The sequence below is a fragment of the Anoplopoma fimbria genome, chromosome 2, assembly GCF_027596085.1.
Source record: "Anoplopoma fimbria isolate UVic2021 breed Golden Eagle Sablefish chromosome 2, Afim_UVic_2022, whole genome shotgun sequence".
NCBI lineage: Eukaryota > Metazoa > Chordata > Actinopteri > Perciformes > Anoplopomatidae > Anoplopoma > Anoplopoma fimbria.
The window spans coordinates 15,949,328-15,973,550 of NC_072450.1; the positions used below are offsets into that span (position 1 = coordinate 15,949,328).

Consider the following 24,223-nt stretch of genomic DNA (forward strand, 5'->3'; position numbering starts at 1 on the left):
GTCACTAATGCTTTATAGATCCATTTTGAGCCATTGATAAGAACAGCTTTTGCGTTGCCAGGTTTTAGAAAAATTCGTTTGGCTGGTGTTTATCCTTCTCTAGAATGCCATCTGCTTTTTGTTTATGAAGAGCTATTAGGAAGACCCTCCAATGGCTATTTGACTACTTACCTTTTGGAAAATTGCTGCAGAGCATCTGAACCAAAATCCATTTCTTAACACAAACAGACTGGATGGATTAAATACCCTCCTTTCATGATAACAAATAAAAATAATAGCTGGAATTTTTTAAGCACATTTCAAGGGACCCAAGGACGCTTTACATACTGTATATGAAGGCAGAACAGATAACACAAATAGAAAATGCATGTAGATGGTAAAGAGGAGAGGTCTGAGCACAGAGCATTGGGGAGGCCTTGATTCAGCTTTACAAGTACGCCTTGGTTGGTATAATTATCAATGTTAACTTTTATTTTCATTTTCTTTTCTGTTAACAGAAAAGTCCACCTATGATGCGTCCGGCTCCTCGTCTTCACCAAGTGACCCCGCAGTCACAGCTGCTCCTGCTCATCCATTGGCTGACCTGTCGGTGGCAGAGGAGGTGCCTTTCTCAGTCGTCCATTCAGATGGTGACTCAGAGTCTGAGGGGGAAGGTTTATCAGGGCAGCCTGCCTTTTCTTCTGTCTTAACCGTCATGGCAGGAACTGTCAAACATCCAGTGAGCCTTGATCAAAGTAGAACCTCGCCAACCATCACCAGGGACGAGACCCACACCACCCAATGGCCTTCACATAGTTCCAGCCAGGGCTCAGAGATGTCCTCCTCATCTTTGTCTGTGGGAGACAGGATCCACCTCGCCAGCTCAGGTCTGACTTCCAGCATGTCTCACCAACACACCACACCCCCTCCGGCTGTTACCATGGCATCGACTGTTTCTAGGCCATCATATGTGTCCCTTATGGATGGAAACAGGAATGGCTCATCACTGACAGCATTACCTTCTTCATTGTCATCATCAATGGCTTCATCAGCTCCATCCAATTCCTCTGTATTATCATATGTAGAGTCTCTATTTTCTCAATCATCCTCTGTTGGGTGGATACACAAAGCTACTTCATCTCAAGGTCAAAGGATTGTATCCAGCCCTGCCCCTCAGACATCATCACCAGCAGACTCTCTGGGTTGGACGGACAGTCGTACAACCAGACACCCCACTACTCATTCAGCTGTTGACCTACTAGCTATTACACAGGGACTACAAAGAACAACAACCAAACCATCAGACTTTTCAAGTGAAACTAGTATTGAAAAGAGCGCAAAACAGTCATTATACTCATCACAAGATCAAATCTATGGAGTGAGTGGAGCATACATAAGAAGTGCAAGCACAAAAGTGATCGAGACACCAGCAACCAGCACATACACATCATACTCTACTCATAACCATGGAGAAAATCTTTTAAAGATTTTACATAAAACTACTCAGACCCAGAACACAGGGATGAACTCTGTATCAGCCAGTAATATTGAAATTAGCACCTCATTTCCCTCCAATCAAGAGAAACAAGCTGTTCAAAGGCAGCAGGGAGCTTTACAAAATTCCATATCAGCAGTGCTGTTTGCCCATCCTAAAGGCTATTCAGTTTCTGATCATGTCACAGAGCAGGTGTTAAATCTAACAGCATATGCGGAAAAGGAAAACAAGACAGCGGAAGATATTCAGACTTTTGTTCACCAAAGCATTGGAGATACAGTCATGTCGCCTCTGAGTTCACATGTTGTAAATCCAACTGTATCACCAGCAATGACAATAAGACCCACTGAGACTCCAGCAGGTAAAACGTCTCTCTCTGAAACCGCAATCACTGAGCTAACACCAATCCACTCTGGCATGTTGTCCTCAGAGCAAGCATCTAATCCTGGTGATTTACTGATGGCAGTGGGTCACGGCAGCCCCAGAGTTCCTGCCATCAATATAAATTACAACCAGGGAGAGATAGCAGCAGCAGGGCTCAAATCCATGTCCACTCAAGCGTACCAAAATAACTCACCTACACCCGTAGGGTCGAGGCCGGAGTCCACCACTGATTCCATCGTCAGTTCAATCACCAGAACGGGAACATCTTCCTTTCCATCAGAGTCAGATTCGCTTCCGTTGCCAAGTAATATAGTCATAAACGTTCAAAAATTTGTGACTCAAACAGAATCTTCCAAGATCATAACTCAGGAGCCTAGAGGACGGACAACAGCAAAAATTATATTTTCCTCCAACAGCAGGACAGTGCCTCTTTCTGGTTCAGAATCGCCAGTTAGGTTAACAAAAGATATGACCTATGAAACCATGTTTAAAAGTCTCTCACATCCCACTCGGGTTACATACATATTGCCCTTGTTTCTCACCAACAGCCCCAACAACAATGATAATAACACTGGTCCGTCTGCCAATAGCAACGTTCATTTTGCATACCAACTCAAAGCCTCATTATCAACCCAGATTACCACCTCACAAAGACCTTTTCAAACAAGGTCTTTTTTCCACCAGTTATATACAACTCAACCTCCCAATAAATCTCATCAGACAGTATTTTCGTCTGAAAACTTTGCTCATATAATAGAATCTGATGGCGGTAGTAACAGTACACCTTTGACATTTGAGGTGGAAACAACTGCAGGGAACAGTAACACATCACCAGCCTCCGATGTTCACATGACACATGGAAAAAAGCCTTCTGAGAGCTTCAACAGAAATGCTGCAATGAGTTCAGTTTCTCCTTTATTTAATGGAAATGAAGAGTCTGCTGTAATCACAGACACTTTGTTTTACAAGAAGGGTATTCCATCAAGGCCGTTCACAACAAAGTTTCCTTCTTTCACAACTACAAAAGATACTGTCATGTTGAAAAAAAGCTCTGAAGGTTTTGGCCAAGGATCTCCCACTGAAATAGCTATTTTTCCAGTAACTTCTGATGCTACATTAGAACTGTCTAAAAGTCTTTCTCGTATAGACGATGTAAATCACAAAAGCAGTTTTAAGCGGCCTTCTCTTTCCTCCTGGTCTGAAATTACTCTGACACCGAGGACGACCTTCGCTAATCCCTCTCAGGGACCAATCGCCAGTGTGAGAAGTGATAGATCAAATTTTTATTTAGGCAGACAAAGAACCATTCCCTCCACTGCTTCCTCTGCTGCAACTACTTCCTTCAGTGATGGACAAAACAGCAGTGGATCTTTTGGTGCTATTTTCAGCTTTGGCAAAAAACTAATGGCACCATATACAAAGTGGAAAAACACCAAGCCTGTGTCTTTTCAAAGCACTGCCTTTGAATTAGAAAATACATCTATTGGCTTTGATAGGGCAAATTCAAATTTCCAAGCAGATGGCCCGTTGTATGAACATCCAAAGCTGGAAGACGGACAAGAGGGTAATGTGCATATATTGAATTCAACTGATCAAACTCTAGCTGCCAGTGATCCAAATTCATTTTATCCAACAGTTCATTCATTTTTTACACATGTTAAAGGCACATCAGAATATAAAAAAGAGAAAATGAATTTGTCCCCAGCTAATCTCAGATCTGCTGTGACTGTCAATGTGCAACAAGGAGCCACTGTAAACACTGCATGGGGTTCAGATGGTTTTCTGCCTCTCTCTCATACAACTACGGACTCCGTAACATCTTCAAAAGCTTCTTCTCTTGCATTGGTGTACGAGAGCAAGCACAGCCCCCCTCTGGCAGATGTTGACTCTCTTGAATATGCTGCTGTCACACTTTCAAACAATCCTGCACTCAATTTCTCTGGCACTGACAATATCAATAATACACCGGATTCAATATTGAAGGGGTTAACCCTTCCAACAGAGCTGCGGCCATCATCCTTTTCACTTCATTCATCATCAGAGACTTCATCATCATCATCATCATCATCATTATCAGAGACTTTACCTCTATCATACAGTAGTAGTAACAAAGCTTCTCAGTGGTCCTTCTTACATATGAAACCTCCCACCTCAGTGTCTCATAAAGCTTCATGGACATCATTTTCATCATCAACGTTACGTTTATCTGGTAAGATATTAAAACCAACCGTGCACCAAGGCACCGCATCATCATCCCTGTCTGTAAAAGCTACATTTCCATCCTCTTCACCAAGTCTGACCTTATCAATAGATCCTGATCATTCAGAGGAAATTACTGAAATATTTGTCGTCCATACAGAGGCTGGGACAGATGAGTTAACCGCTGGAACATCCAGAGCAGTTGCGAACACTTTCCCCAAAGAAAAAGCAACCAGTTTAGTCCCCTCTCAGTCAGACAGAATTACCATTTCTGCTGGACCCACCGAGAGGACATCTCAGGTATCACCTCTGCACCCTCGACAGGACACCCCGACAGACTTTGTCCAGCTACCCACCACAACTGTAGCTTCAACTACCAAAACTAAACAGCCCACAACTACCACACCTTCCCTAAGAGTCACCACCGGAACCACACAGTCTATCACCACTACCCCACCACAGCCTGCACCTGTGACCAGGAGAACCACAACCACCACAACCACCAGGACTCAAACCAGCAGGAGAACGTTCACACCACCTGTTCCCAGGACGAACCCTCTAAGAGAGACCACCGGCCTCTTTATTTCCCCTTTTACCACCACCACAGAGGCTCCGCCACAGCAGTGTAACATCACAGAGAGATTGTGGGTGAAAACAGGTAAACAATACTTCTGCCACAGTTTTAGCAAAACTATTTGAATCATAAGATCTTATTATTCTCTAACATGTTTTGTTTGCTGTATGTCTTGGTTTCTCCCTCTTTTGTCTCTGTCTTTATATCCCTCTTAGTTGTTTCCATTTATGTGAGAAGAAACAGGCTGGACAGCATTCAGAGGCAGAACCTGCGAAGGGGACTAAGTCAGGGCCTCCGGAAAGCTCTGAATGATACTTCTGCTCAGGCACAGGTCAGATTGAAGTCAGTTACTGTTGAATAATGAAGTAATGGATATACAGTAAACGTAACATCTATACATCTATTGACTAAAACTGTGGAGTCTTAACAAAAATAATGATGTATATATTTAATGTTTCTCACCAAAGCACATTGTATGTATACTTGAGGCCTAGTGAATGTGTTGAATGCATTACCTTGCGCTACCAATTGTTTATCACTGGAATATTGCGAAACCATTGCTAGGACTGTGTATGATGTGCTCATGCATCTGCATCCCTTTTCGCATGCACGAGATACCAACAAAAATGGCACTATTAAAAACTCTACAGCACTTTAGTGTTAAAAAACTCCAGAAGTGACTTTCATATATGTTTACTTCACAAATATATAAATTAGTATAGCTGTGAAACGGTAGCAACTCATGTAAGAACTAACTAATTCTCTGATACTGATAATGTCACTAAAGCGACTTTAAGCTAATGTAGGCTGTTTTCGAGTAGGATGTTTTGTTTACATATACTTATTGTGTATGTACAAATTGTAATATTTTCATACTGGTCATAACGTTTTTTATTATCTCTACAGCATCAATACACAAACACAGATTGAAAAGTTTGACCAGTTGCCTATAATCTAAAAAACTACCACTGTCATTTATAGGTGGAGTTAGAAAACAAATTAATGAAATTTATAGCTGCAAATCTGAATATAATTAACAGAACAAACTGTTGCTTGAATTGGCTGAATAAGCAAGCTGTTTTCTAACACTGGTGAACAGTGATTGGTTCCTAATTGTGCCCTCACCAGAAATCTGGTTTATTAGCGTGAATTAGACACTTGTAGCAAGGACCCTAATGTAGGCTATGTGAGAAGAGATGAGGACTAATATAGAAATTAGGTTGACTGAATGTGTCCCTGAAGGCAGTGGGTGATGTCACATATTTGAGTAACTGTACCAACACTAAAACCAGATGTAGATTAGAACTGTAGCAGAGCTGTAGATGAGAACTGTTGCTCCAATTTCCTCATATTTATTTATTTACAACCAGAGTTGTCAGAATCAACTCACATTTGACCAAAAGCAATCTTACCATAGCAGTGTTCACACTAGATTTTGGTTTAACAAAAATTTAGGATGAAACCAACAGTTAGTGTTTCCCCTCCAACAATGACAAATACAGATCCAGTATGCAAACAATGATCTTCCGGTCTGTGGATTAGCCATTTGTGGAACCAGTCATGGTTCCCACTGTGCCAAAACCATTCTCCCTCTTCAATAAGCCTCTAATACCTCTGCTAAGTGTGACTTTGTATCAGGAGAACCTCTTGGTTATGAGAGGCTACACTAAAATACAGTTAATGAGGAGAAGAAATGTGAATGTTTGAGTCTATATGCTGCTATATTTGTACTCGTGTGTAAAACACAGAGGGCAATAGGGTTACTTCCCTACATGAAAAACAATGTCTCTCCTCCTGGTCAACAGTGGGTTGGAGTGCCTTCTGAGTGTTGCAATTTTGAGCATGTGTTAAGTACATCTGTGTGTGCATGTTTCTGTGTGTGTGTGCGTGTTGTATATCCGCAATCCGCTGAAATGTCGCGCCGTGTTGTATTTCTCAAAGTGGAAATATCAAATAATTGAGAGTGAGGCCTGTGTATTCGTCCTGTCCATGTGAAGGTCAATGCTCTCATATGTTCACCCTCTCTCTCTCTCTCTCTCTCTCTCTCTCTCTCTCTCTCTCTCCTTCTCTCTCTATCTCTTTGTAGTCTCTGAAGGTGTCTTGCCTCAGTGCACTCCTGTCACCCATTTCAACATTGCTTGGCGTCCTTTTAGTAGCACTGCTCTCTCATCCAATGGGAAGCAAGCTGTCAGCAAGGGAAATTGCTCCTGTGTTTAATTATAGGTTATAAATGGTTGGGAGGAGAGCGATGTGCTGTGCTGATGCTAAAAAGATGATGAGAACTCGACTAAATGAATTGAACCACACAGCTAAAACCATTTTGAACCTTCAATGAATATATAAAGTAAACTATTTTTGTGTCTTGTACTTAGGGCTCGCCAGTGCCTTGAAACTTTTAGAAAACTGACTAGATCTGTCGGGTTAATCTGCCAGCAGTCTTTTGCACACTTTGAGATAGAGTAAGTGGGATTGTTACCAATCTTTGGCTTGCTGGAAATGCAATCTCTTAATAACACCTTCACATGGGTGAAGCCTGAGAGGAGGAAGTGATAATAAAGGGCTCTTTTCACAGAGCTCTTAACAAGGCTGAATTGTGAAGAGGTAGAGTGGTGACTCTCGGCTACAGAAAAGATAGGCCCTCAGTGTTTTAGCCAGCGGATCTCCTTGTCAGCGCAGGCTTTCAGATGGGTTTCGATAACAGACCTGAATGGTTTCACCTCACCTACGCACACATACGCACATAGTTTCATTACATCTGTCATCATTCCTTTTCTGGTTTCCTTTTTTCATCCAAAAATTCAAATTCTTCCTGACAAACACTTGCATTTGTTCGTGTCATTACACACAGTTACCTAATAAACACATTTCACCTGTGTTTCTCAGTGAAACCTTGCCTGGGTTGGAAGTGAAGGAAGATAAGCTCCTTTGTCCTAAACTCCCTATTTAACAATCTCTCCCATGTCTCGCTCATCTATAGTCTCCTCTCTCTCTCTCTCTCTCTCTCTCTCTCTCTCTCCCCCCAGAAGCCTCCCCTGGTTCTCTCTCCACATATCTGTATTCCATAATCACTCTCTCTTCTGTTGCTTTCATTAGTGGAGGTTAGAATACACTTTTAAGTGCTCCATCAATCCCATACAGTTCAATATAATGTCATTCAGCTCATTTGCTAATATGATTGATTGACACTACCTTCTGATCCTGCCTAAAGGACCGTAACAGGAATATGTTTTTGGCGTTTTTACATCACGTTTTGCCATTCTTCTAAAGAATGGGTACAATTTTGGATAGATTTTCTAGCTTGCATGCATTGGATGGTTTCTTTTCATACATTTCATCAGTATGGTATGAATATAAACTTTAAACTTAAGCAGACACTTTGACTTGATTTTGTCACAAAAAAAAGCACAGGTGTTACTAAAGAATTAATGATGGTAAATCTGGTTGAATAGAACTGTGCTCGGTTCTGTTCAAGGTTCCCAGTGAGCCATGACAGTGTGACAGTTATCCTGCATGCACAATTCCTGGATCCTGAAACTGACATCATTAATTTTATTTCTATATAAAGGAATTATAAATAAAATTAAAATCATTCCATGCATTTGAAGACATGTTACCAAACAATAGTGGCTTTGACAAAGGAAGAAAAGTAAAAAAAAAAAGGTAACAGTTTTTCTGGTTGGCAGTACGATAGATTCTACGAGATGAGATTTGTCAACCGTCAGAGACTGTATCATGTTGTAACCACACCAAACATAACACTTCTGACAATGACCCACCCTTAGTAAAGCTGGGTGTGATCGGACGTAAAACATGCTTGACACTTTCAACCAGTGGGGGTGTTATGACCCTATGTGTCATAAGGTATATTATTGGTATTGGTTATTGTCACATTATGAGTGTGGCTGATGTTTGTGCTGTTTTACCTCCCTGCCTGAGGGTGGTGCAGTTCACCCTGTTTCTGTGTTTTCATTCTGTTGCGTTGTAGGTGATTGTACTGGAGATGGTTGGTGCCTGCTTTAAAATGGGACCTGCTAAGGGCGGCTCTCATTCTTTCTTCTCCCTGGCCCCAACCTGTCTCTGCTGCACTTCTGAGTGGGTCGTTGATCCTTGGGTGTACTGATCAGGTGTACAACTGTAAAATGTGGTCCAAAAAGCCATTTTTTTCACCTTTTCTCCTGTTTGTTTGTTAGGGAGGTAGGTAAGCTGCCTGTATTTTATTTTGGTTTATTTTGGTACTCTAGGTAAGAGAGTTGTATTCCTAAAGATTCTTTTGGTTTATCGTCTTGGGCCATGCTCACCCTGACGCTTGTTCTACCATTACTTGTGAACAAATCAATACTGTGGACTGGATGGCAGTAGCACTGGTCATTCTTGGGAGTGGGGGGAAAAAAAGGGAGTCACTATTTAATGTTGCGCTCAGGTTTCCCCTAGGCTGCAGTAACAGGAGCATTGAACCTTGTGCTGAGTTAGTCTTTAATATTGCCAACTCAGGTATAAACATTGTGCAATTAAAGGGCTAACATGGTACAACATACCAATATGGTTCTCTAAAGACATCTAATTCTCTTCTCTACTTTACCCTCACAGGTGGAGACAGTATTTGGTTCTCCCAACATGACAGTGGCTTATCACGTGACTGGAGGAGACATGGTTTACCCCCCCTCTGTAGTACTTGAAGGCTTGGACTCCTATGGCCGTGATAAGCTGATTTCAGACCTGCGACAGTACCTCCCCATGGTAACAGCCCTGCCCCTCCCAGTTGCATTATGGAGATCCAGCCCAGCTACTGGCTTCCAGCTGAAAACAGGTCAGCTAGTGTTCAGTCAGGATGAAAAAAAGAGATCAGCTTGAGACTTGCTGTTATTTGTCCCTGCTGTGACTGGCAATTTCAGTGGAAACTAGGTTTGAGGAGTGATAAAATAAACCTTGTAACACCACATCGGAAAGGAGGAAATTACAATATTGCACGTCTACTCAGAATTTAGGTACATAAGACCTAAAATATGGATGTCATATTCCCAGTCTACCAAATATATACACTGCCAAAGGCAGCAAAAAACTAAATTTTTTAGCATCCGGAAGAATTCTTTTAAAAAATGACATTAATAGTTTTGCCAGGGTACAGTTTTGTGAGCTCATTCTGTTTTTATGTTCTAGTGCTACAGTTTGTTGGAGCAGGCGATGATCCTCGGTCCTGTCGGTTCTCTCAAATGATGGAACAGAGGCTTGAGAGGGTGTTTTCTGAAGCACAGGCCAAAGTGCTCAACGCCAACAACAGACTCTCTGTTCAGGTACTGTTGTGTAATAGCCGTGTAGCACTGTGTATATGTTTGCTTACTGTTACAGAGGACCTGGGGTGTTCATTGTACCTTAATGGATCAAAACAATTCAAGTCTGACTTTGATTTAAATCTGATTTATCCTTTTTTTGGACAATGACATGTATACAGAACCATCTAGCAACCCAACTAGAAATTAAGCTAGATGGTGAATACTCGAGTTTGATAAATATTGTTTGCAGTTTGTCCCCTATTACACATCAATATTACCACGTTGTTTAGGTTATTTGGCAGCTACAAACAGTTGCAAACTGTGTGCAATTTCTGCAAAATTTTCCCCCTCAGGCTTTGCCTTTTAAACAAGAGCAGCTTCTGAGATGCAAATTAATTATGTTTAGGGAGGCAATGTTTGTATGAATTTTAATGAGTTGCCACATTAAAGTGCACCCAATATTAAAGATAATTTGACAAATATGCATGGATGAAAAAATGTACACTCCAATATTTTTGCACTATTTAATGCCTTGCCAATTTCTTAGCCGTTGTGTTTCTTGATGATTTTCGTATTTGTTGATTCAAGACAACAACTGTTTGTTTGCCATCTCTACTATTTAATTTAGTTTAACAGGATATGTGCTAATATTTTAGATGTACACATTACAGTCATGTAATCCCAAGCGTTTTTTCTGTCTCCTCTTCTGACTCTGAACCGGTACTGTCCCTGTTTTTTTTTCTTTTTTCAGATGCTGAGTGTCTCCCAGGCAGCAGGTTCTCCTGCTGTGTCATTGGTCTACACTGTGAGAAATGGGACTGTCTTCCTTAATGGCACCGCTGCCTCAAACCTCCTTGGTCAGCTGTCAGCTGAGCTGGTGGGCTACTTCCTCTTCTATCCACCACTTGTGATTGCTGAGCGTAAGTTACAATTTGTATTCAAAAATATGTCATTGTAGTAATTCAACAACCATACAAGAAGAGACACAAGAAAGTAGTTCTTGTTTTCTCTTGGGGATGATTTGTTCTCCAAATACAAATTGGATTCAACATAAAAAAAACAAGTGCTGTGCTTTTACTTGTTTTTTCCTTAGGTCGAAACCTACAAGAATATTAATATAAACTTTTAAGTGTCATGCTGGTCTCATATTTTTGGTTTTAGACCTTTGGGCAAAGGATCTTATTCTCTAGATTGATTGATTGACTGCACTAGTAGAAATCAAGAATGAATCCAACCTTAGAAACTGCAGTTGATTTAATGTAGTGAATCTAGTTGTTTTCTGAGCAAATCTTTTCATTCACATGGACCGGTTTATTTCAGAATTTCTATCTAGGCAATGGTAGAACTCAAGAATTCAATCACTAAGCCTGACTGACATCCAGTTCCTCAGTAATTGGATGTTTGTGACTGTTCTTCAGTTTTTTTGATCACTGTTGTATTTTTAATGATTGAGTCATTTAAAGATAGTTAGATGCAAGGACACAACCAAGCCCATGCCTTTCATCTTTGCCTCCTTTGAGGGCATACTCAGCCAAGCGCTCCATCTTTGTAAGAGTTGTGCTCAGAGAAAAACAAATGAAGAGTGACAGGGAATCAGACCCAACAAAGTCCCAATGTGTAGCTTGTTTCCAATGTAAACTGCTCAACAGAGAGAGATATGGCAGATGTAGGACTCTGAGATGTAAATGAGACATCACTTTCATGCTACTTCACTGATCCCTGAATGAAAGATTGAACGTTTTGCTTGACCTCGTTTACAGTGGATTCAAAAATATACGGTCAGCAAAATATTTTTTACCTTCAAGTCTATTTTCTTCTGTTTTACACTTCTAACTACAGTGATACAGAGACCGTACATTAGCCAGAAGTAGGTTGGGTAGTACAATAGCCTTAGGTCCAAGGGTTAGCTTAGCTCCCTATCACGACTCTACTCCCTTTCCTCCTTGGACGACTCCTTTTAAGATGGCGTTTGGTCTGGCTGGGTGGTTGGAAGATGCTGTAGGCTTTGATTGTCTCAAGCTGCACTAAATCTGATCCCCATGCTTCCTGTTCGATGTTGAGTGTATCTCTTTAATATACCATACAAGCTCAGTATTAAAAGAGGAGAGTCAACAAATTACAAAAATGTAAGGAAGTTCATGGGAGATACTGGCCGCTGCATCTACATGCCGCAGTTGCTATAGCAAGTCAGCCAAAGTTGAGGTTATCATTAAACAATCTACAGCTGAGGCTGATGAGAATGTCATTAGTTCTCCAGACAAACATCTCAGGTGAGTTCTTAACCATTACGGACTCACATATTTGTGCCATAGCAGCTTTAGTGTCTTACCTTATGTAATCTCTCCCTTACCAAGCTCACGGAGGTCTGACGAAAATCAATTTAAAGGCATATTGGTTCAAGCAGACTTTGGAAATCCAGGGGAAGACAGTGGAAAGGACCATACCTGGAAATTACTACTCCGACTAGGCTTCTGTTCAAGCAGGAATAAGTTTCACTAGCTTCATTTTCATGGTTTCTTACCAGCTGCAGTGCTTGACTTTCTCCAGACTTTGGTCACTTTAACAAGACAGAACTTTGGCTATGCAAGATCATGCTCAGGATCATAGCAGAGTACACAGATATATGATTTACAATTTGAAAGTTGTTTCCTCTTTAACAAAACTTTCCGGGGTAGCATCGGCCAGCTCTGTCGAGGGACCGACAACTATACAGTTCTGCTCCATAGACTCATGCAAACGTTTCCGATTTTCTTAATTTTCAGGCCGGTTTTGTGGTTTTAGGGGTTGGAAGTGCTGCGTCAGTTTCACTGATGGCAGTTAAGATTTACTCACTGTTTAAATCAAGATGAATAGGATATCTGCTAGAGAGCATTAAATTAAAACTCACTTTGTGTTGTGATTAAATTTAGTTAGAAAGTGAAGTTACCCATGGGCAGGATGATTCAGTTAAGGAACAGAGAAAGAGAGGGAGGCAACTCAATACCAAGAAGAGATTCGAAGAGACCATAAACTGACACATATAAAAATCCAAGCAGACAGAGAGTAAAAGAACGCGAGTGGGTGAATGTGATTTTGCTCTGTTTGTTTTGTAGGCTCGCCATTAGTGGTATTACACTGTTTGCAGGAGGTGTGAGCATATGCTGGCAGCGGCTGCTGCCTCACTTCAAAGGCAATTACTGCAGTAAATAATTAATAGTGGGGGATTCTCATATCACCTTGGGCTTTTCTCTGACAGAAAAGGCCAGGGATCTCACACCACTCCACAGTGTCATTTTTTAGCACTGGCGTATGTGTTGGCTGGATCGTACACTCAGCTGTTTCACTCCTCTTCTGCTCTTCAACAATTTCTCTAAGGTGGAATATGAGTGGAGCTGTTTGCAAAATGTTTCTCATTAGACCATAATTATCATTTAGAACTATAACCCAAGCTCTGATGCAAAATATGCAATATTCTTTTAATAATAGCTTTCTGTCTCTGAATTATAAGCTGTTTTCCCTTTTTGGAATGACTTATTAATGCTGTGCAAATGTATCTTCCAGGTTCTCATCACACAACAGCACAGGCTAATGTGAAACCTCCTCGCCGACTAATATTCCACTTATGTATAGACATTGGACTGGTTTTGCTGACAGCCCTGCAGCCATAAGCAATGCTAAAGCCTGTTCCTGTTACTGTTCCTCTATCCCTGCTCATCTAGCATCCCTATCTCCTATCATGCCTGAGTGTACATTTCTGTAGCAAGCCTGCTTTCACGGGACAGTGATACAGCATCCCCCCAAACGCTGTATCAGCCTCCAGCACACGAGCTTAATCAAGCAGGAAATAGATGTAAAAGAAGACAGAGACAACCAGAGCTCAGACAGCTGAAGGCTCTCCTTGCTTCTGTATTTGTCTGACATGTGGTGATAATGAGGATTTAAACTATGATTTCAACCACACAAATCTGTTCCCCCTCTCCACAAGAAGTTTCAGACACTTTTATACATTTAGCCCAGGTTTAAGCACTGCTTTGTCAAATTACACATTTCTGACTAGTAAGACCACCAATTGTGGCATTGATAACAGTTGTATTATTCTTGATGTTTTTTTTTTTTTTGCATTTTTTGAGACTGAAGACTGAAGATCGTGCTTGTTAACGTGCATCATAAAATCTGAAAAGGCATATGTTAACAAAACTGCAGCATGAGAAGAGGATCGTGCAATTCTTTGGAATTAACTGTGCTTTCAGTTTGCAGTTTCACCTTATGTCTTCTTTGTTCAATTTCACTTTGTTACTGTCGTTTTAGGAAATAAAACAGTTTTTTGAAGTAAATTTAAAGTTTTACATTCTGGATTTATTATGAAATTATTATGTTTTATGTCCTTGCAGCACTGGAGTATCACAATCTGAACACCTCCATTGCTACAAGAGACTTCTGGGTTATTACAGGTAGGTACCTCATTGTTTCTTGTTTTTTTTACCAAATAATAATAAACACAACCTCTTCTGGGGAACTTATGTGTGTTATGTTGTATGATGCACACATTGTAATGCATTGAATCTCAAATAGTACACATTATATTGTTTGTTTCTTTACTACTTCATGACACAAAAAACACCTGAACAGGATGTGTGTGAAAGAAATTTACTTTTACCATTGGGAATTTTTACAGGGCACTATTTATGGAAAGTTTAACACATCTAGTTATGTTTATAATCTAAACAGTCTCTTTTCACTGGAGCAATGAGATGCACCCGACTCCCAGATTGTTTATTATTTATTATTTCCACATATTTCCAGCAATAGGAATACATTTTACAGTGTTCAAGGGTGCACACACTGCTATACTGTATAATGGATGGGCTTTTCAGATCAGGCTGTGTGGCTCTTAACCCTGCACTTACTGCAATGAGAGGCCGAGTCAGTTCAAGGTCATCCCCTATATAATGGGATTTACTCACACTAAACATGATGTACCACCAGGTTTATTGCTTTTCAACTGTTGATAAGACCGGACAGATTAAAACTGCGTGAGGTGATGTTTGACTATTAGGGGACAAGACAAGTTTTCAGGAAGCACAGACCGTTTTTTGTCGTTAGTTTATCAAGTTTTTATTTCTTAAAACAACTTGCCTTTAGACACAGAACAACATGAGCATCCCATAGTGCTCTAACAGCCTGTTGTAGTGCTACTGCTCGGGTGGATGGCATAGTTTTTTTCCACAATAACTATTCGTTTTCAATAATTTGGGACATATACTGGAATATGAAAACAGAGGATGCTCAAATGTTTTGTCGTCTCCCACACACACAATTCAAATTTTGCCTCCAGCTCTTCTTTCGTTGTGTGACTCTCTTTCCTCCCCAACGATTTATTTTCTCTCTTAACAAACATATGGCCATCCTCTTTCTTTTGTATACATTTGCAGTGATCCAGGATGTGGATAATGCCAGCCTGGAGGGACAGTACCAAAGCTTTGCCAGTCTAATGGAGCAGCGGCTGGCAGAGCTGTTTGTGTTGGCAGGTCAGCAGGGCACTCGTTTCAGACGAGCCACGGCCGTAGGCAGCTACACTGTCCAGGTAAGAAACCGGCACGGCAGATCATGGGGAATGCCAAGTCTAACTTTTTCTGGAAGACAAAATAGTCTTAGCGATGCTAAGGACTAAAGAGTGAAAACAGAATATCATTCTTATTCTGATGTTTTGCCCGGGCAGCTTGGCTTGTTAGTCAGAAGTATAATGAACGCATTAATCCAATAGTTTTGTTGGCTTATTTCTTACAGTATGAATATTTCATGAGATGTGTACTTTGATGGGCCCTCATCTGCGCACGCTTGCATGATTACTTTTGGTCAGCCCTTGTTAATAAGGGAGCTTCTCAGCTCATCATCTGCTAATTGCTCATCAAAACAAGCCAGAGGGTGAATGTTTTACTAAATAAGTACTCTCTTTTGTCCATGTAGTTTTTCCTCTCATGAGACTCCACGCCTAAATGCTTGGTTTTTGCTTTTGTTTTCTGAAATATAAGCTTCTTCATAACAATGAAACCAGTGATTCAATAACAGCTGATATTGATTTCTTATCTGATCAGATGGTGAGTATCCGTAGGTTGTCAGTGTTGAAGAATCCAGCAGAGATGACCTACTATGTACAGCACAATGGCCTTCCTTTATCGGGCGCGTCAGCTGCCAAGGTCCTGAACACAGTGGATTCTCAGACCATGGCGCTCACCCTCGGCTACTTTGTCCAGCTGCAAGCAGAACGTAAGCACTGCATCTTTCCAGCATTTGACAAGATGGCAAACAGACAGAAACAATGACAGACAGACATTCAAACCAAAACACATGACTCATGCTGAGTTTAGAAAGAAGAAGTGGTGCTGGGGCGAGGGGAGAAGAAGAAAAGGTTGAGAAAGCTCTCTGCTCTCTAATCTCTCTGAAATGCTCCAGGCAGGACGCTGTTTGTTTGGGCTGCAGTCTGCTCACTGCTAAGAGAAGGGGGGAAAGGGGCAGATGGGGAGACAGAGCTGGTCAGGAGAGAGGGAGAGAAAGAAAGCGGGTGTGCTGCAACTTTTATAGATTTTTGCCCACAATAGCTGAATCAGGCAGAGTGTATATCAGGTTGAGCCTTTACGCAGTGTCACTTAGCGTGGGTGTGAAGGATGCCTCTGCATGTATTAGCAGGAAAAGTGTGCTGTGTGTTATACTCCCAAATGGATCAACTGTTATCATCTAGTGTTTAGAGTCCACTGGAATGCCATGTAATGAAGTGATGATGGTGAAAAAGTATTTCTTTTTTCAGCTGTGGTCAAGAACCCTCCTAATAACCTTTGGATAATCGCTGCAGTGTTGGCCCCCATTGCCGTAGTAACACTCATTATCATCATCATCACAGCTGTGCTGTGTAGAAAGAATAAAAATGACTTCAAAGCTGATGCCATCGGAAACCTAAATCCCCGAGCTAAGGTATCTATCTTTCTTTCTATGTATATTGTGTATGTATACATCTGTCTGTATCAAAGGAGCTTGTAATTGGAACACATTTGCTAATCAATTCATTGTTTCAATAATTTTTCAAGCTTCACAGTTGTGATAAGTAAAGCTTTTCTTGGTTTTAAATCGGTGTTAGTTAGGACTGGTCATCTTGAGCTCCAGGGAATTATATTTGGCATATTTCCCTGGTCATTTTATAATTAAAAGATAAATCTTAATACTTTATAAGCGTTAATTGATAGGTAGTAAGGCCCTTATACGTCTGTATAAGCTTCTTTTTCACATTATTATGTGTAATAAGACTGCTTATTACACTTAGAAGTGTTTAAAATGGCATCATAAACATGTTTATTGTTTGATTATTAAGCACTTATAAGAAACTTTTATAGACTGCTTAGGAATGTTATTAGAAGCCTTATGATATTTCTTATAATTGTTTATGATGCCATTACAAACTAATTTCTTGAGTTTAACTAACTTATTTATGATGTTGTTAAACCTGTACTTAGCTCTTTGTGTTGCTTTTATCAAGATTAATACATATGTCATTATGTATTTATTAACAGAAAACTATGCTTTTTGACAGCGTAGAGACAGAGACTGTAATTGCAGTAGCATAGCAGGTGCTTTAACCACTGCTATGAAGGCTCTACACAGTTATGCATGCTTTTCACACCACTCCCATCTTGAAAACACATTATATGTTGTCAAGGTTGATAAAATGTGATAAAAGAATGTACAATTATAAGTTACAAATATTTTAGTGCACTTTTTTTGTTGATGTGATAAGTAATGTTTTATATCAAGTTTTCAGAAAGTGAAAAGAGCAGTTAACTGTTAATAAGTGCATAGTTAACTGCTGATAAATCCATAAAAAACTATGCCTTAATCAAACTAAATCAAACAAAAATCTTAGTAAAGGTTTAAAAATAACATAATTGGTAATATATAAACTCAATTAATGAGTTTGTAATGTCATTTTCAACTTTTATAAGAGAGTAACAATGCTTTTTATAACAATCCTGATTGAGTGATGAGGATCTGAAATGATCATTGTGTAAATTACCTTTGTATACAACATTTTTGTTGTATTGTTTTGTTGTGTTGTATTCTGTATTATCTGCATAATGCCGTTTGTATGACCTGTATTAACCCATTGGTAGTCCTTGAAGTTTCAATATAAACCAGACAAACACACACTGTTTAAACATTTTCTCTTGTTTTCAGATGGCATATCGGAGAGATGTGGGCTATTATCACCAGGTATCTCCCTCTCTGTATTTCCTCTCATTACCGATCTGTGTTTTCATCCTCAGGTCTTATCTGTGCCAACAGTGGGATTTGAACGGGATTCTGGGTAGACATCAGCTATGATATATTTCAAGAAATCCTGCTGTGCTGATGAAAACTAAGGAGTAACAAACCTTTCATAATGAGACTTTCTTGTATGAAAGGCTAGTGTAGCCTATTCTTCTTATAGTAGTCTCCTGATGGCAAGCTTTACAGAGAATAGTTATAATGGAGATTGTTTTTCCCAAGCAGAATGAGTTTGTGTGTACCGACACTTGTCTGTTATTTGTAGATTGAAGATTGAAAACAGTTTCCACCATTGTTGCATCGAGGATGTCATCACAATGTCTTAATCAAAGTTCTCTCCAGCTCCCCGTCTGTTGTTTTTTCTGCCCAGCAGTTCTCTGCACTGTTATACAGTGATGAGGGGAAATGCAAAGTATAACACTCAGCACATCCTTTATATATTGAATTTAATTTGAGAGAAAGTGATAAAATCTTCTATATTAAGCTGTGTAAGCAATTTAGTGCTACTTTCCGGGCAGTTATTACTACAAAACATCTAAAGTCTTGCAAAGTCTCATCATGTAAAAACCACCAAAAAGCCTTATTTAATTAGATGTGAAATATGATTGGGTTGCTTCTGATAAACCTTCACATTCTAGGAATATCTAGCCACTTCTTTCTAATAAGTTATGTAAAAGCTAAAGAAATATTCTTGAAATGCTCCTAAAAATGTAAATGAGGCTCTTGCATTGCCTCGTCTATATTACATTCACTGTCTGTAAGCCAAACACTTTCATCATACACCCTTGTTCGAGATTTCACTTTTGAGATCAGCTACAATAGCACTTCTAGTTTGTGAGAAAACTGGATCCAATGAAAATCTTGACTCTCTATATGTGTGTGCTATAGGAAGAGAGAGGATGCCTGTTCTTTAGTCGGGGGAGTATCACATATTGATTTTGCACCACGGCTTGGCTGCATTGAGGCCGTGAAGTGTGTCTGACAATTTATGACACTGCAATGAGAGTTGTCTTAAATATTTCAGTGTATGTGTGTATTAGTTTGGAGGTTTGAACTCTTTTGGCTCTTTCGGTACACCCACTATAAAACACTTTGACGTCCAGTGTTAGGTAGAACACCATGAATCCTCTTCCATCTTCTACCTCCTCCCTCTTATTTTCAAACGTTCAACTTAACTGCTATATTTCTGTGAGAGTCTGCATATCTCATCTTGTCACCACCCACTGTGAGTCATTTATTTGACAAGAATTTGGATGAAGATGCAAAAACAGCCTCGGCTGAATCTTTGCTTATCTATTCAAAGGCACAGTAGAGCAGTAATCCCAGTTCAGTTCCTTAAGTCCTCTGGACTTCTCCTAAAAAGATACGTTTTTGAGCTATTTTGAAATATGCTATGTGACACTTCTGGTTGGCTAAAGTTTTTCTCTTTGTTTCTCCTCTCAACTTTATGTCACTGCAGGTATGTGAATAGAAATGAATCTTACTTAAATCTGTCTGTTTTGTCTTTCTCTATTTTCACTCAACACTCGTCCATCAGCCAGTCCAGGGTTTTGACTATGCCAAGCAGCACCTGGGCCAACAGGGAGGAGATGAGGAGACCCTGCCTGCCAGTCAGGATACCTTAGTAATGTCTCTACAAATTCAGGACACGCCACTTTCACTAGAAAAGGCCCTGCAGCAAGACGGAACTGCCAATAAGAAAAGCCTCTCCTCTGACAAACACAAGAGGTATCATTATATCTACACATATTTACCTCCTCATGTTGTACTTTGTATCACCAAAATCTTGAAAATTGTGAACTTAATTAACTACAACAAACAGACAATTTTGACAAAATATTTGCAGGGACAACAGAATTACAGGATGTGATTAATCTTATTTTGGTGGTAAATACTGTGCAGTTTAGATGTTTTCCCCGTTTCAGCGGCTCTCTCTAGCTTTTTCTCACAGTCCAAAGTAATGCAGCTCGTCAATGGCTATGTCACCCCTGCGATAGTCTGGCGACCTGTCCAGGGTTTACCCTGCCTTCTACCAATGTCAGCTAGGATTGGCTCCAGCCCCCCTGGGACCGTAAACAGGCTTAGCAGTTACGGATAATGCTATCAAGGAAACAAAAAATATTAAAACAAAAGGTGACAGTTTAAATAGATATGTGCATTTGTCCACAGATGTGTGTGTGTGTTTACTTGTGCCATGGACAGATATGAAATAGCATATTTCATATCTATCCCATTGAAAATAACACCCAAAAGCGATTAGGATAATTTAACCTCAGTTTACCAGGCTCAGCTAAAATGTAGATTTTCATGCAAATTTTTCATTAGTCTGAGCTGTATTTGTCTCACTTAACACGTTAGCATGTTTGAAGGAAACATGTTTTTTCAAATGATACCCATGATAATCGACTGAATCATCACAGTTCATTCAAACAGATTTCAAAGTTGATCCTTAAGGCTAACATCCCCCCAAATGGTAGTACATGCCTACATTATATGTGTGTGTGTTATCTCAACAATTGCACCATCGCTCTGTCAGAAAGCTCCTGGGTCGCATAGAGAGAGGCAGGACGATAAAACACAAAGATCCCTCCAGCCCTATTGTTTGTCCTCATTCTACCCTGATGCTGAGTGATAGGCGGTAATTAACAGAGTTCTCTGTGTGGGCAGGTGAAATGGACCATTTTCTTTGTCTGACAGTTAGTAGCGCTGTTTCGGAAATGAATTGCCATGTTAAATCATGCTAAATTATTTAATCGAGGAATTCAAAAGGGTGTAATTTTTCAAAGCCATGTTGGATAATGAGATCAAATGAAATGCATGTGACAGAATAAGAAATCTATAGACCGGAGGTCCTGCAGTAATGATTTTGCAGACTCCTGAGGCAGCAAAAGTTTTTAATTTGTTATTTATCAAACTGTTGGCTCTAAAGGTTGTCTTCTTGTTATGAGATCAAGTCTCCAGTCATCATCCATAGTTTTATCAGGTTTTCCACCTGCAATGTGCTATTATTCCAGGATACAACAGGCTTGTTCTTTTTTCCCTCTGATTTTTCAGAAAGTACACAGAGATAGTTACTTCATAAATGAAAACCAAGTTAGAAATTGTGCAACATAGTATGTAGTACTTTTTTTTTTAATTAACTTGAGCCTGGTTGACTTTAACTAGCTGCACAAAAGTAGCCTACATCTTATAACATCAGATCTCATTATGAGATGATGCAATCTGGAACAAATAGCTAATGGAAAAGCAGCTTTCCTGCAAGTGCAACATGATTTTACTGTAGCACTCTACTTGATGCCAATACCGTCAGCAGACGAGCGAATCATTTAAGCAGCTGTAGTCTTACAGTTCTTGTTGAGATTAGAGTGAGGGTGTATTGTCGTTCACCTGTTTGAAATAACATCGGTCCAAAAAAGCCTGTTGAGTCCTGCAAGAAAAGAAACTTGTGGGATGATGCCGTTAGGTTACATTTTCATAAATTACTGATTTATTTAACTTCAAAAAGATTTGGATAGGATGACTTCAGGGCTAGAATGCTATTACGCATGTTGGATACAAACAAATTGCACAAAGTACTGTACACAATCTTGTCTAATTTGCTTCTTCCTCTCTGAAATCACTTCAGTTTTACACACAGGTCACACATCTGTTAGACTCTAAACACCAACACTGGATCAAACATACATTCCTCTCAAAGAGCCAATGTAAATGTAGCTTTCTGTACACCTCAATTAATTATTACACATAACACGTCTTTGACTGGAGCACGGAGCAAGCGCTCTGCAGCCCTGCCTCGACGAGAGCAGGGAGGGCAGCCGCTGTTCCTCTGTCTCCCTTTGCTGTTATCATTTTTACCAGACAATTAGGGGATAGACCACGGCGCTTTGATGTCACTGTCAGCCTCGTAGTCCTCCGAGCCGCTGCTTGATCAGCTCTAATTCCGACTACAGTACAGCTTTTGAAGCTCGTGAAACAAGAATTGGATAAAGCAACTGTTTGTCCAATTAATGCAAGAACTAGTCTTGCTTCACACTCGACATGAACGCACACCGGTTTTGAAACATGCATGACACATACGTAAGAATACAGAATGTAGTAGAGACATATAAACATACAAGTTGTTCATTAATGAAAACATGCAGGTACAAAATACACACATAAAAGGGAGAGAGGGGGGAAGGTGAGGTTGTTTAAGGGAGGGATGACATAACCTGGCTGTGAGCCCAGCTTCCGGAGAGCTCACCGCCTTTTCCTGTTGCTATGGTTACTTGCAGCAAGTTGCCGAGTGAGGACGGTTCCGTCATCAGCAACGAATCAGAGAAGCTGAATTCCGGCAGAGGCTTGACAGTGCTGAAAGTCACAGCACAGCAGAAACTGACAAAGGAGGAGACGCGCAAGAGGGACGGTGAGAGTCGCACACTGATGGAAATACAAATAATTTATTCCACAGCTCCTTTGCACACAAGGTCAGGTGTGTCACAAATGCCAAAAAAGTCTTCTCCCATTCTATTTGTGTGAAGCCCTTTCCCAGCCTTTGTCTCTCATGCACACATGTACCCTTAGAGAAATGCACTGCAGCTATTTTTTACAGCCAGAAAGGTAGCCACTCAGCAGTAAGCAGAGATGGACCCAATGAATATGCATGAGACAGACACTCTGCTGACATGATACAGTGTGTCAGATTAGTTAATGCTGTGACACTCACTCACACAATCACTAATGCAAAAATGCAGAAAAACCATATGAAGTCACACATCTTGTTCTCTTCTAAGATGAAGAGCAGATTAAGTAAAAGCCGTTCAGACGTTGAACTATTCACTGTTCTCTTCTTGTTCACTGTCACTAAATGTTCCACATGTGTTGGCTGTGAGTTATCAATTTATATATCCTGGTTGTAAATTGGATGGAGCTAGCTAGATTATGATTTTCTTAATGGATGGATTTGAATAATTCATCAGCTGAGTTAAGGGAAACTAGAATTGAATCCAGTTTGTCTGATGTCGGATGAGAAATGAAAGTGCAAAGTCAGCTCCTTTCATCTGTCACAGAGATGCATTGCCACAACCTTTTGAAGCCAACCCAATCTTTGTGATCTATCCTCTCCGTCCACTACTTCATTTGCTGACACAGGCGACGGATGTTTGACATAACCCCTCATTGTCAGCCACAGAGAGACAAGACAAGGTGATGAGGGGGGGGCAGACAGAGAGACAAAGAGGGGGTGTGACAGTTTGTTCCCCTTCTGACTGACAATGCAAAGATTAGAGGTATTTGTAGTCTCTTTGTGAGTGAACTCCCTCTCTGTTCTTCAGATCCATATGACACCTCCTCTGGCTCCCTGCAGCTCATCTCCATAAAGCCGATGGCGGCTCAGCCCCACTACACACACCCTGCATCCTCTGACCGCAGCCAGGACTCGGCCATCGTCAATGGAGAGGTGATGCACATGCACACATCCATTTAGAGAGACACAGACTTTATTGAACATGTACTTGTGTTAAAGGCCCTGAATTTCACTACCAACTTCTCATCCTGAGCGAAAAAGATGAGCTCACTATTTATTGCTAAAGTTAGAGCCGCTTTGATCATTTCACATGCAAAATTTCCTTATTCATGTTTTTTGTTTTTTTATATATATAAAGTGAACAGCGCTCTTTTGGAAAAAGGTTATATGCAACATTTTAATCAAAATGTAATGACAGGCGTTGAGTTGTTTGCTTACAGTATGTTGCCAGAAATATCAATCTGATCTGATTAAACCACAACCACACCGACCTTATGAAGCAGTTTACTGAACAGTGTGAATGTGAGACTCTTAAAAAAGAATCACTAAAGAGGTTTCCAGGGCTTTAATCAAATATGTGAACTTAAATATAATTTTCTTTTCGCCCTTTTAAATTAGTTACGTGGCTTATGGCATTGTATGATTTCATCTGGTGAAGATCTAATGACCAAATAAGAATCCAATCAGGTGTATAAAAAGACCAGTGTTTAAGTCTTGAAATGGGCATTTCCTGCCATTTAATTATT

General features: G+C 40.2%; 1 protein-coding gene across 1 annotated transcript in view; it reads left to right on the forward strand.

Moving 5' to 3' along the window:
• The window catches only part of kiaa1549lb (KIAA1549-like b), a 53,256-nt gene that overhangs the window by 21,495 nt on the left and 7,538 nt on the right, over window positions 1-24,223 (forward strand). Inside the window, exons 2-15 of the mRNA XM_054616908.1 lie at window positions 498-866; window positions 4,218-4,715; window positions 4,847-4,962; window positions 9,219-9,438; window positions 9,789-9,922; window positions 10,653-10,821; window positions 14,272-14,331; window positions 15,313-15,464; window positions 15,976-16,147; window positions 16,686-16,849; window positions 18,104-18,139; window positions 19,731-19,921; window positions 22,468-22,598; window positions 23,506-23,630. Coding sequence (XP_054472883.1) covers window positions 498-866; window positions 4,218-4,715; window positions 4,847-4,962; window positions 9,219-9,438; window positions 9,789-9,922; window positions 10,653-10,821; window positions 14,272-14,331; window positions 15,313-15,464; window positions 15,976-16,147; window positions 16,686-16,849; window positions 18,104-18,139; window positions 19,731-19,921; window positions 22,468-22,598; window positions 23,506-23,630 — 2,537 coding nt within the window. The remainder of the gene's footprint in view (window positions 1-497; window positions 867-4,217; window positions 4,716-4,846; window positions 4,963-9,218; window positions 9,439-9,788; window positions 9,923-10,652; window positions 10,822-14,271; window positions 14,332-15,312; window positions 15,465-15,975; window positions 16,148-16,685; window positions 16,850-18,103; window positions 18,140-19,730; window positions 19,922-22,467; window positions 22,599-23,505; window positions 23,631-24,223) is intronic.